Below are 13480 nucleotides of genomic sequence, written 5' to 3'. Positions count from 1 at the left end.
GAGCTACCAGTTTAGACCAAAAAGCAGCTGAAAAATATGTGAAGGAATTCAAGGAGTACATAGACAGTGAAGAATTGAAACTTGAACAAGTGTTTAATTGCGACGAAACAGGCCTGTTTTGGAAGAAAATGCCAAGCAGGACCTACATTACTCAAGAGGAAAAGGCACTCCCAGGACAAAAGCCTATGAAAGACAGGCTTACTCTTCTGATGTGTGCTAATGCTAGTGGTGATTGCAAAGTGAAGCCTTTATTGGTGTATCACTCTGAAACTCCCACAGCATTCAGCAAAACAATGTTGCCAAGGCTAACTTGTGTGTGCTGTGGAGGGCAAACAGTATGGCATGGGTCACTAGGGACTTTTTCTATGACTGGTTACACCATGCATTTGCCCCCAATGTGAAAAATTACATAATGGAAAAGAAATTGGACCTTAAGTGCCTCCTGGTATTAAACAATGCTCCTGGTCATCCTTCAGACTTGGCAGAGGGACTTTCTGGGGACATAAGCTTCATTAAGGTCAAGTTTTTGCCTCCTAATACCACTCCTCTCCTGCAGCCCATGGACCAGCAGGTCATTTCAAACTTCAAAAAACTCTACACAAAAGCTATGTTTCAAAAGTGCTTTGAAGTGACCTCAGACACTCGATTGACTAAGAGTGTTTTGGAAAGATCACTTTAGCATCCTCAGTTGTTTACCTGGAGTTTACCTGGAGAAAGAGTTCCGGGGGTCAATGCCCCCGCGGCCCGGTCTGTGACCAGGCCTCCTGGTGGATCAGAGCCTGATCAACCAGGCTGTTACTGCTGGCTGCACACAAACCAACATACGAGCCACAGCCCGGCTGGTCAGGAACCGACTTTAGGTGCTTGTCCAGTGCCAGCTTGAAGACTGCCAGGGGTCTGTTGGTAATCCCCCTTATGTATGCTGGGAGGCAGTTGAACAGTCTCGGGCCCCTGACACTTATTGTATGGTCTCTTAACGTGCTAGTGACACCCCTGCTTTTCATTGGGGGGATGTTGCATCGTCTGCTAAGTCTTTTGCTTTCGTAGTGAGTGATTTTCGTGTGCAAGTTCGGTACTAGTCCCTCTAGGATTTTCCAGGTGTATATAATCATGTATCTCTCCCGCCTGCGTTCCAGGGAATACAGGTTTAGGAACCTCAAGCGCTCCCAGTAATTGAGGTGTTTTATCTCCGTTATGCGCGCCGTGAAGGTTCTCTGTACATTTTCTAGGTCAGCAATTTCACCTGCCTTGAAAGGTGCTGTTAGTGTGTAGCAATATTCCAGCCTAGATAGAACAAGTGACCTGAAGAGTGTCATCATGGGCTTGGCCTCCCTAGTTTTGAAGGTTCTCATTATCCATCCTGTCATTTTTCTAGCAGATGCGATTGATACAATGTTATGGTCCTTGAAGGTGAGATCCTCCGACATGATCACTCCCAGGTCTTTGACGTTGGTGTTTCGCTCTATTTTGTGGCCAGAATTTGTTTTGTACTCTGATGAAGATTTAATTTCCTCGTGTTTATCATATCTGAGTAATTGAAATTTCTCATCGTTGAACTTCATATTGTTTTCTGCAGCCCACTGAAAGATTTGGTTGATGTCCGCCTGGAGCCTTGCAGTGTCTGCAATGGAAGACACTGTCATGCAGAGTCGGGTGTCATCTGCAAAGGAAGACACGGTGCTGTGGCTGACATCCTTGTCTATGTCGGATATGAGGATGAGGAACAAGATGTGTAAGCCTTTTAAGTAAGGCTTGGGAGGGAGTGACTAAGAGAACCTTGAACTCTGCTTGGAAGAAACTGTGGCCAGAATGTATAAAAGAAAGGGATTTTGAAGGGTATGAGGCTAACCCTGAGAAGCGTATGCCAGTTGTGGAATCCATTGTGGCATTGGGGAAGTCTTTGGGATTGGAGGTTAGTGGAGAGGATGTGGAAGAGTTGGTGGAGGAGGACAATGAAGAACTAACCACTGAAGAGCTGCAAGATCATCTTCAACAGCAAGAGGCCAGTCCTGAGGAAACTGCTTCAGAGGAGGGGAGAGAGAATTGTGCATGTCTTCTTCAGTTTGTGTGTATTAAAATTAATATTTCATGTTGTAAAAATTGTTTTTTTTCATACTTTGGGGTGTCAGGAACAGATTAATTTAATTTCCATTATTTCTTATAGGTTAGTTTAGTTTAATATGTGTATTATGCACCCCATACCCATCCTGTGGGCGGTAGTCAAAATATTACAGAGGTACATAATTGGTCCAGGGACTGTACTCCAAAGTTTTGATAGCTGAGCAAGTTACAGAGGTAATGAACTCGCAATTTACAAAGGTAATGAACTCCAGGTAGGTCTGGTCACAATCATGACAAGTTACAAAGGTATTTACAGATTACAGAGGTACGTAATGGGTCCAGGGACTGGGCCCCCAAAGTTTTGATAGCTGAACTAGGTACAAAGGTAATGAGCTCACAAGTTACAAAGGTAATGAATTCTGTAAGAATGGTTACTTATGTTTATACATGGCTACAATCATAAACAAATTATAGAGTAATGAGCAATTCACACTTCCACATCTGGTCACAACTGTAATGAGTTATTGGTGCAAATATTGAGGGAAAATTAATTCACCTTACGATAATTTCGGCTTACGATGAGCTCTCAGGAACGAATTAATATCGTAAGGCGGGGGTCCACTGTATGTGTATTTTACTTTTTTATTGTTTTTAATGCCTAGTTCTACTGCTAACCCGAATAGAAATAAGTCACTCTGACTTTTTTGGCTTATCCTAGGTACTTTACACATATGCTGCTATGTATGATAATCTATGTAACTGCATTTGTGTATATTTGAATAAACTTACGAACTTAATATATGTTAGTGTAAACTTGTTATCTAGTAATTGTATGCATTTATAAGTGAAAAGAAGAGGTGTTCCACTTTACGGCGATTTCTGCTTCATGGCGGTAGCCTGGAACCTAACCTGCCATATAAGTGGGGCCCTACTGTATATATATACACATACATACATACATGTCGTGCCAAATAGGTAAAATTGGTCAATTAGCAAGAACTCCTTTAAAATTAAGTCCTTTCTGAAATTTTGTAACACATTTAAAGATGTATTTTTTCATTTATGTTAATATAAAAATGAATGATTTTGTACTAAAAGCACCTCGGGAAACTTATCTAACCTTATTATAGCAAGTGCAATTTAAGGGCAAAGATAAGATATAAATAGATATAAGGAGAAAGGTGGGCTATAGATAGTATAATATTATGTGTGGGTGTGGACGTACGTTCACTCATCACATTTAACCCGTAAACGGTCCAAGCAGATCTAAGTTCACATGTGTAGTGCTACAAAAGTAGATCTATGTTTTTTTTACATATTTTCAAATACAACAACAAAAAAAAAAAGATCAAATTTTTTTACACATTTTCAAATGTAAAAAAACAAAAAAAAGATCTACTTTTTTTACATACTTTCAAATGTTGAAAAAACGTATATATAAGTTTGGACCGTTTACGGGTTAAGCTTACACCTTATGTACTGAAGACCCTCATTATGTCTTAAACACCCTTTATAAATCTTTAAGGGCTCTGGTGGCCTGGTGGTTAACGCTCTCGCTTCACACGGTGAGGGCCTGGGTTCGATTCCCAGCCAGAGTAGAAACATTGGACGTGTTTCTTTCCACCTGTTGTCTATGTTCCCCATCAGTAAAATGGGTACCTGGGTGTTAGTCGACTGGTGTGGGTCGCATCCTGGGACACTGACCTAAGGAGGCCTGGTCACAGACCGGGCCGCGGGGGCATTGACCCCCGGAACTCTCTCCAGGTAAACTCCAGGTAAGACCCACCTTACACCCACAGGGGTGGTGCCAGTAGGCACAGCAGCGGTCCCAAGACCACTGCTGACGCTGAGAATAACCAGTCTGCCATACCGAGCCTGGAAGCGACACTCACTGGGCAGGTCGACAATTCCACTCGTAGGAACGTTGATTACAATGCCCTGTAATCCAATCCAATTACAGTAAAATGCAACAAAGTCTTTTCATTACAGCACACTTTATCTTAGTACAGAAGATTACAGTACAGTTTAACATAATGAAATACAATAAAGAACAGTAAAATACACTGTGAGATACTCTAATATAGTGAGATGCAATGAAGGGCAAAATTTTATTTGTTTGGTGGAATTACGAAGAATATAGCCACATATTATAGCATGATGACGTGAAGCACATGATAATAATGACTACACTGTAATATAATAAAATTCTCTTGAAAATCTCATCTCTCTGCTTCTCTCTCTTTCTCTCTCTCTCTCTCTCTCTCTCTCTCTTTCTCTCTCTCTCTCTCTTTCTCTCTCTCTCTCTCTTTCTCTCTCTCTCTCTCTTTTTTTTTTTTTTTTTTTTTTTTTTTTTTTTTTTTTTTTTACACATGGTTTGACAAGGTTAAGGATCCCTAGCTTTATTGACAAGCTATTTACAGGTTAAGGATTCCTAACTTTATTGACAAGCTAAGAGCTGTTACCTACATCAGCTCATTTGAAAGCATTTTTATTGTTATGAGACATACAAGTAGGGAACAGGATGAAGTTGGAGCCATCTGTGGGCCAGCATTTTCATTTGATCAACTGACGTTATCTCGTTGACATCGTTATGCTGAACGAATGTGTTCCATACTCGAGTCATCCTGGGTATGTATGATCTCAGATGGAGTGATGTTCTGGAGAAGGGTACAGCCAGAGTGAAGTTGCTGCTTTCTGCCCGTCTTGTGGCATAAAAGCTTGTTTCGCGCTGTCCTCGAAGTGGATCCAAGTGTGGTATTTTGACAATATTGGCCTTGTACATAACAGTAAGGCCACCCACATCCCTCCTATGTTGAAGGCTCTGCTGAAATGACAGATCCATCCAGGATGGGTCCAGGCGAGAGATGAGACGTCTTGCTCTGTTCTCTACTCTGTCAAGCAGTCGCAGATGAGAGGGGGGACAGGCAGACCAAGAAAGTGGAGCATACTCAAGGTGTGAGCGTACTTGTGCCTCGTACAGTATCTTGCAACCCCTACTGTCAAGCAGATGCGAGATACGGCGAAGTGCTGTAAGCTTCCTGGCTGCCTTGTTTGCAAGATTTACAACATGGTTCTTCATGGTTAGTTTGGAGTCAAATTTCACCCCAAGGATATCAACTTCTTCTCCAGGTGCCAACATCCTCCCATTCATCCTTACTACTGCACCAGCATTACCATCATGGTGCCTAGAGACGATCATCATTTGCGTTTTCTCAGGTGCAAATGTTACTTGCCATCTATTTCCCCAAGCTGATATAGCTCTCAGCTGGTGATTGATGTAGCTTAGAGCAGCTGGCATTTCTTCTCTTGGATAAGTGAATGTCAGTGTACAGTCGTCTGCATATGCATGTGATTCTGGGATGAGATGAAGAAGGTCGTTGAAGTAGACATTCCATAACAGTGGACCCAGCACACTTCCTTGTGGAACGCTTGCCCCAATAGGATGTCTTGCTGATTCCGTTCCATTGAGGACTACACTTAGAGATCTACCATGAAGGTAATCACTGAGGAGACATAGCGTAGAGCCTGCAATTCCCAGTGCTTGAAGTTTTGCTAAGAGGCCCTGGTGCCACACCCGGTCGAAAGCGCCAGCAATGTCCAGTGCTACCACACAGCTGACTTTGGATTCATCCAATGACTGGTGCCACTTAGTGGAGAGGTTTAACAACAGATCAGCAGCAGAGTAACCTTTCCTGAAGCCATATTGACGATCACAAAGTAGTGAGTGGTAGTCAAAAAAATCTGTCATTTGTCTTGAGATTATTGTCTCAAGGATCTTACCAGTGATTGACAGGAGTGACACTGGTCTGTAGTTGCTGATTTCTGCTCTGCTCTTCTTTTTGTGAACAGGGACTACATTTGCCTCTTTCAATGGAGAGGGCCATTTACACTGTACTAGGCAGTGCTGAAAGATGCGAGTTAGAGGTGCTGCTAGCTGGTCTGCACATCTTCTCAACAATCTTGGGGCTCAACTGTCTGGGCTCACAGCCTTTTCTTGGTCAAGTGATTTAAGAAGGAAATGCACCTCCTCCTGCCTTATTGTCACCCCTGACAGTTTTGACACAGTTCTTGCAGCTAGCCAAGGAGGGTCCCTTGCTGGATCAGGAACTTGCATTTTGGTAGCAAAGTGTTCAGCAAAGAGGTCCGCTTTCTCTTGACTACTAGTAGAGGTGGTCCCATCCTGTCGATTTAGAGGTGGAATAAGTTCATCAGGCAGATAACCTTGTCTGTCCTTGACCAGGGACCACCAGGTTTTGGAGCCTACCCTACCTGATGCTAACTTTCTTTTAGTGACCAACTCCCATTTAGCAATGGCCCACTTTTGAACATCACCCATATGCCTACAGGCTTGCATGTGCAAGTTCCTGTTTTAGGTGGTAGGATGTCTCTTATACCTTCGCCATGCTTTGTACTTAGCAGTAGCAGCCTCTCTACAACGAAAGCCAAACCAAGGCTGATCTGTAGGCTTTGTCACATATTGCCGGTGAGGAATGTGTTCTTGTTGCAGATTAAGGATGTGTCCAGTGAAGGCTTTCACTTGGTTGTCAACATCCCCCTGGAGAAGAGCATTCCAGTCGGTGGTGGCGAGCTCAGAGCAAAGGGCTGGCCAATTACCTCTTTCCCATAGCCAGGTTGTGCGTGTGGACTCCTCACCTCGTTCTGTTGGGATCTTAAGTGTGGTGAAAACAGCCTTGTGGTCAGACGATCCAACGTACCCGAGGGGTTGACAAGTGACTATGCCTTCTGCCAGATCACTCACTCTCTCTCATTCTCTCTCTCTCTCTCTCTCTCTCTCTCTCTCTCTCTCTCTCTCTCTCTCTCTCTCTCTCTCTCTCTCTCTCTCTCTCTCTCTCTCTCTCTCTCTCTCTCTCTCTCTCTCTCTCTCTCTCTCTCTCTCTCTCTCTCTCTCTCTCTCTCTCTCTCTCTCTCTTTCTCTCTCTCTCTCTCTCTCTCTCTCTCTCTCTCTCTCTCTCTCTCTCTCTCTCTCTCTCTCTCTCTCTCTCTCTTTCTCTCTCTCTCTCTCTCTCTCTCTCTCTCTCTCTCTCTCTCTCTCTCTCTCTCTCTCTCTCTCTCTCTCATACTGTTTCTCCCTCACTCTCACTATCTCTTTCTCACTCTACCTCTCACTTTCTCTCTCACCTCACAGGTGTCAACAAAGATATATCCATTCTGTGAGTATTGCATCTTAAAGGAGCTTATGGAGAGTGTCCCTGTGACAGCCTCCAGGACAATCCTTGTGACTCTTGTGTCTTTCAGGAAATCGATGGTGTAGTAGTCACTCCAGGTTGCTCCTGCACGTACTGGTGGACTCCACCCTGGTGATGAGGAAACAGCAATTTCAATTTTTTTTTTTTTTTCGCTCATGACCTGATATGTGGCAAATTTGAAATGTGTTTTTAAGTCATATTCTCAGTTGTTGGTTAACTGGGTTTCAACCCAAGCTGAGCATGAATGCCTCCCATTTCCTAGGTGCTATATATCCCATACTAATTTAGCACTTCCCTCTTGATTTAAAAAAAAAAAAATTGGGTTTAAAGCCCATTGACTACATGAGGGATCACTAAGTCTGCATATCACCTGCTCAACTCCAATCACGACTACTCTAATCCCTGAGAAAAAAAGTATTATAGGGGAGTAAGTAAATGAACGCCGAGAGAAGTACCATCTCTCGTCGTGTATATCCTTTTCGAGTTCATGTCTTCAGTAACTCACACACCTGCATAGGTGTTCTTTGCCAAGAAAGTCTGCTCCAGCACATGTTTTGTACCATACACAGGTGTAACTCAGGCCACATGAATGGGTTAATAACAAATGACTTTTTCCCCATTCACGATGATTAGTCAACAATGGCTAGACCAATATGTGGATTTTTTCAGCGAACAGCTTGTCCCATACATATGGATTGGATAAGAAATGTCTTGATCTACATATATGGCGGGAAGAGTATACGAACCAATGCACTTTTATTAAGCCCAGCATATGTTGGGCTACTCATTTATTATTACCATTAGTGTTATTATTATTATTTATTAATATTGTTTATTACTTTTAAAGGGAAGTGCTAAAACCTATGTGAAACAGCACCTGGAAGTCATCAGGTATTTTCGTTCTTCTGGTCAAGTGTCACCATCACCAGAATTAAGGAACTTCAGCTGAAAGGCATAATTACCTGAGCCAGAGCCAGGCACAGCCATGAGAGGACCAGTAGTGGAGTCGATGGCTGATGATGCTGTTAGCTGGCACGCACTCATTGTAGCCATTCCTAAGGGATTGGTGCAGTCTGTGGAAAAAGTGAAAGATGTGTGAGGAATGAGGTGGTTAACAGAAGAGAGAGGGAAGTAAGATGTATAATGAATAATAGAAATATGAAACAAGAAATCAATCAATCAATCAATCAATCAATATCTCTCTATCTCTATCTCTATCTCTATCTCTATCTCTCTCTCTATCTCTCTCTCTCTCTCTCTCTCTCTCTCTCTCTCTCTCTCTCTTCATAGCCTCCCATGAAGATATGCATGTTTTAGACCATCAATCTCTCTCTCTCTCTCTCTCTCTCTCTCTCTCTCTCTCTCTCTCTTTATAGCCTCCCATGAAGACATGCATGTTTTAGACCAAGCTTTTGTTATGACATCACTCTCTGTGAGAGCTTTACAATGATAAAGCTCTATCCAATGGAAATAAATTATTTTGCTTGACCTTCTCTTGGATTATCCAAGATAATTTTGCACGTGTTATTATGCAAGACATTTGTAATCCATCAAAAAAATGGGAAATTGTTCCTAAACAAACCTGCGTGGGGCCCAATGTTGTGGTAATACAAGCTTGTTGCGAAACTTGTGTATTCAAAGTCATACTTGTCAATAATGTGGTATTACATTCATCTTTCTAACCCTGATCCCAACCACCACCTATCATGTTCATTTCCACCACTGCCACTTAGATGCCATTACCATAGTACCAGCTGAGTTCCAAGTGACCCACCATGACCAGGTGGGTCACTTGGAACTCAGAAAAAAAAGCACAATGTACACAGTAGAATGGATAAAATTAACAAACACGGGATCCACATACCCTCTCCGTTCATCTGATAACCAACATAGGAGGTGTTCCCGCAGTACTTGAGAGCGGCATTGAGGCTGGTGGAGCAGACCAATCTCATGATGGTAGTTGCGTTGACAATCCCCAGTCCCTTAGGCAGGGTGTTGTTGGGGTCAATGGTGAGGGTGCAGTTCAACTCCAGGATGTCCGTGAAGAAAAGGTACCCAATCTGTAAGAGTGGTAGTGCAAGTTGTTGCAAAATAGCTTTCACTGGAGCAACATTTGCCCTGTGTATAGTTTTATCAATAAAAGCAATCTATGTTTCTTCTGCTAAAAGAGTATTTTCTAAACTATAGTCGTCAGGAGACTATTTGAACCTGCTATAGTTCATAAGATACAGTGATACAAGCAGGAGTAGCTCTTCAAGTCATTATGCTTCTAAAATAGCTCATGAATGAGCAAAAAGCTGTCAAAATAACAGCTTGCTTTGCTATGTTCTTCTATTTTACCTACAGCAGCAATATTATTTTTACTGATGTTCAAGGGGAAATGTCCCTCTCCTCCTCCCTCTCCCCTCGCTTGGCTCGGGTGGCAGGATAGTAACACACACACACACACACACACACACACACACACACACACACTTGAAAATAAGAGGGCCATAAATTCTCACACACACACTTGTAGTCCTACCCTAACGGATACATCTCTCATACCCACTCCAACACCCACACACTCCTTTTACCTCTCTACCTCTCTGTCTCTACCTCTCTGTCTCTACCTCTCTGTCTCTACCTCTCTGTCTCTGTCTCTACCTCTCTCTCTGTCTCTGTCTCTGTCTCTGTCTCTCTCTCTGTCTCTCTCTCTGTCTCTCTCTCTGTCTCTCTCTCTCTCTCTCTCTCTCTCTCTCTCTCTCTCTCTCTCTCTCTCTCTCTCTCTACCTCTCTCTACCTCTCTCTACCTCTCTCTACCTCTCTCTACCTCTCTCTACCTCTCTCTACCTCTCTCTCTACCTCTCTCTCTACCTCTCTCTCTACCTCTCTCTCTACCTCTCTCTCTACCTCTCTCTCTACCTCTCTCTCTACCTCTCTCTCTACCTCTCTCTCCTATTCCACTACCGCTTCCTCCTCCTGCTGCTCCTCCTACACCTCCTCCCCCTACACCTCCTTCCCTACACCTCCTTCCCTACACCTCCTCCCACTACACCTCCTCCTCCTACACCTCCTCCTCCTACACCTCCTCCTCCTACACCTCCTCCCCCTACACCTCCTCCCCCTACACCTCCTCCCCCTTCACCTCCTCTTCCTTCTCACTCTCTTACTCTCTTTCCTTTTATCTCTATCTCTCTCTCCCTCTCCTATTCACTTTCTCTCCCTCTCCCCCTTTCCACTATCCCTCCCTCCTCCTGCACCTCCTCCATCTCCCCCCTCACCTCCCCTTCCTTCTCCTCTCTCTCCCTTCGCCTCCTAGGCCTGCAAGCACACTAAAGGCTGATCCTACCCAACTCTCAAGCTTCACACACTAACACTCCCTTCCTCTTTCTCTCTCTAACTCTCTCACTCTCTCTCTAACTCACTCTCTAACTCACTCTCTAACTCTCTCTCTAACTCACTCTCTAACTCACTCTCTAACTCTCTCTAGCTCACTCACTCTCTCACTCACTCTCTAACTCACTCTCTAACTCACTCTCTAACTCACTCTCTAACTCACTCTCTAACTCACTCTCTAACTCTCTCTCTAACTCTCTCTCTAACTCACTCTCTAACTCTCTCTAACTCTCTCTCTCTAACTCTCTCTCTCTAACTCACTCTCTCACTCTCTAACTCGCATTCAATCACACTATCTCTCTTCATCCCACTTTCTCTCCCTCTTCGTCTTCCTTTTCATCCTCCCTACTCCTCCTACTCCCCTCCCCCCCATTGCTCTTCCCCCTGTCCCCCTTAGTCTTCCCCAATCTCTCTTCCCTCTGCTGCTGTCCCCCCCTCCAGCTCACTATCCTTTTCCCCTCCCTGCTTAATCCCACAACAAACCCCCCTCCCTCCCCACAACAAATACCCCCCTCCACACAGCACTCCTGGCATAAACTCTTCCTTTTGTGGAAAAGAAACATGGGACACCAAAAACCCAGACAGAGAACCAGAGGAATGGTGGATGAAGAGAGGGGTAAACCTGGGAGAGAAGACTGGGAGGCAGAGCTCACGAGAAGAGAGAAGTGGGGGAGGAGGCTAAAAGAGCTCGGCAAGAAAATGGAAGAGAAAATAGCTGAGGAGAGCAGGAAAGGGTTATTACAAATCACAGCAGCTGAAGCTAAGATACAGAGCTTAGAAGAAGAACTAAAAAGACTGAAATAGCCTAAAGAACCAAAGGACAGTACAGCCATGACACCAAGATCTGATACTCAGTCACCAATGAGGGGACAGTAGGGAACAAAGGAGATATATTGTATGTGATGACTATCGGACCCAAGGGAAGCCTGGGAAAAGGCAGGGAGAGCAGCAGGAACTAATGAGAGGACTAAAGACAATGAAGGAGCTGGGCTATACAGAGGCTCTAACAGACAACTGCCATGTCCAAGAACAGATAAACACAGGGGCACCAGATAGGGAAGAGACAGTAGAAAGCAATGCATCAATGGCAGAAACTAATTCGTATCAGAGGATGCTCAGGGAAGTACAGTGGGAGGATGAAAGGGAGAGGGCCGTTTTTGTCTATGGGCTCCAAGAAGTAGGTGGGGAAACTTACGAGGCAAGGAAACAGGAGGAGAAAAAAACGATTGAGAGCATCATGAAAGCAATAGGAGAGGACGACATGACCCAGTTGACAAATTTTCGGAGAATTGGGTAGTTTGCAAGAGGAAAAAAGCATCCAGTCAAAGTGATTTTCAAGGCAGAGTCAGCTCGAAACCGGATCCTACAGGACCTAAGGGCCAATCAGGAGTTCCAAAGTGTGTACTTCGACTGAGACAGAACACAAGAAGAAAGGATGATACTGAAAGAGAGGGTGCAATGTCGCAAGGAGGAATGGGAAGCAAGGAAGGTGGGAAGCAGGAGAAATCAGGCCCAGGTGGAAGAACAAACACAACCCCCTCCAGTACCACCCACAGAAGGAACACAACCATGGTAATCCCAAAGCAATCAAACAACCTAACCCAAAACCCACTCACTGTACCCTCTGCCCCCATCCCCCTCAGCACAAACCCCACCCCCACAGAAACCCACAGTAACCCACACATCCCCCTCTGCACAAACCCCACCCCCACAGTAACCCACAGCAACCCACACACTGCACCCCCTAACCCCATCCCCCTCACCACAACCCCCACCCCCACTGTAAACCCCCATAGGCCCCCTCTCCCCAACCCCACCCCCACTGAAATCCCCTCTAGGCCCTTTGCCCCACATCCACACCACAGACCCACACCCCCACAGCAACCCCTTATAGGCCCCTGCCAGGGCACCTGCTTCCCCTAACCCACTTTTCTCATCAGACCACAGTTATAGAAAAGAAGTTGAAGGTTTGGTACATGAATGTGGATTGAATAACAAATAAATGTGAGGAGTGGCATAAAAGAATCAAGGAGATGTTCCCAGACATCATAGCGGTTACAGAAACAAAACTCACTGGGATAATAACAGATGCAATCTTCCCATCCGGATATCAGATCCTGAGGAAGGACAGAAGGAGCAGAGGGGGAGGAGGGGTTGCACTGCTAATTAAAAACCAGTGGGGCTATCAAGAAATGGAAGGAATGGACAAGATTGGAGAAGGGTTACATAGTAGGTACAGTTCAGTCAGGGGCACACAAGGTAGTCATTGCAGTGATGTATAACCCACCACAGAACTGCAGGAGGCCAAGAGAAAAATAAGCTGAGTGCAACAGAGCAATGGTGGATACACTAGCTGAGGTGGCAAGAAGGGCTCACTCGAGTAGAGCGAAGTTACTGGTCATGGGCGACTTCAGTCACAGGGAGATTGATTGGGAAAGCCTGGAACCACATGGGGGTCCCAAAACATGGAAAGCCAAGATGATGGATGTGGTGCTGGCAAACCTCATGCACCAACATGTTAGGGACACTACCAGAGAGAGGGGAGGATGAACCAGCAAGACTGAACCTTGTGTTCACCCTGAGTAACTCAGACATTGAGCACATTACATATGAAAGGCCTCTTGGAGCTAGTGACCACATGGTTGTTAGCTTTGAATACATCGTGGAGCTAAAAGTGGAGAGGGTAACAAGAGTAGAAAGGAAAAAGCCAAACTATAAAATGGGGGACTACACAGGAATGAGGACCTTCCTGCAGGAGGTTCAGTGGGAACAGGAGTTAGTAGGAAAATCAGTAAATGAAATGCAAGACGGCAGAGGAAAGGTTTGTTCCCAAG

At 44.6% G+C, this 13480-nt stretch overlaps 1 protein-coding gene and 1 long non-coding RNA gene across 3 annotated transcripts in view; one reads left to right on the top strand and one right to left on the bottom strand.

Moving 5' to 3' along the window:
- The window catches only part of LOC138854337 (uncharacterized), a 19940-nt gene extending 11689 nt beyond the window's left edge, over positions 1–8251 (top strand). The window contains exon 3 of the long non-coding RNA XR_011393536.1: positions 8116–8251. This is a non-coding gene — a long non-coding RNA (uncharacterized lncRNA). The remainder of the gene's footprint in view (positions 1–8115) is intronic.
- Positions 1–13480, bottom strand: part of LOC128699017 (uncharacterized) — a 125530-nt gene that overhangs the window by 6123 nt on the left and 105927 nt on the right. For both annotated transcript variants that reach the window (XM_070096877.1, XM_070096878.1), the window contains 4 exons: positions 9133–9328; positions 8231–8341; positions 7201–7376; positions 3848–3999 (listed from right to left, as the gene is read on the bottom strand). In XM_070096877.1, the coding sequence (XP_069952978.1) occupies positions 3848–3999; positions 7201–7376; positions 8231–8341; positions 9133–9328 (635 nt within the window). The remainder of the gene's footprint in view (positions 1–3847; positions 4000–7200; positions 7377–8230; positions 8342–9132; positions 9329–13480) is intronic.

This window comes from Cherax quadricarinatus, chromosome 55, assembly GCF_038502225.1.
Source record: "Cherax quadricarinatus isolate ZL_2023a chromosome 55, ASM3850222v1, whole genome shotgun sequence".
Taxonomy (NCBI): Eukaryota; Metazoa; Arthropoda; class Malacostraca; order Decapoda; family Parastacidae; genus Cherax; species Cherax quadricarinatus.
Note: the sequence above shows the minus strand (reverse complement) of the source record. Positions and strands in the feature narration are given on the sequence as shown.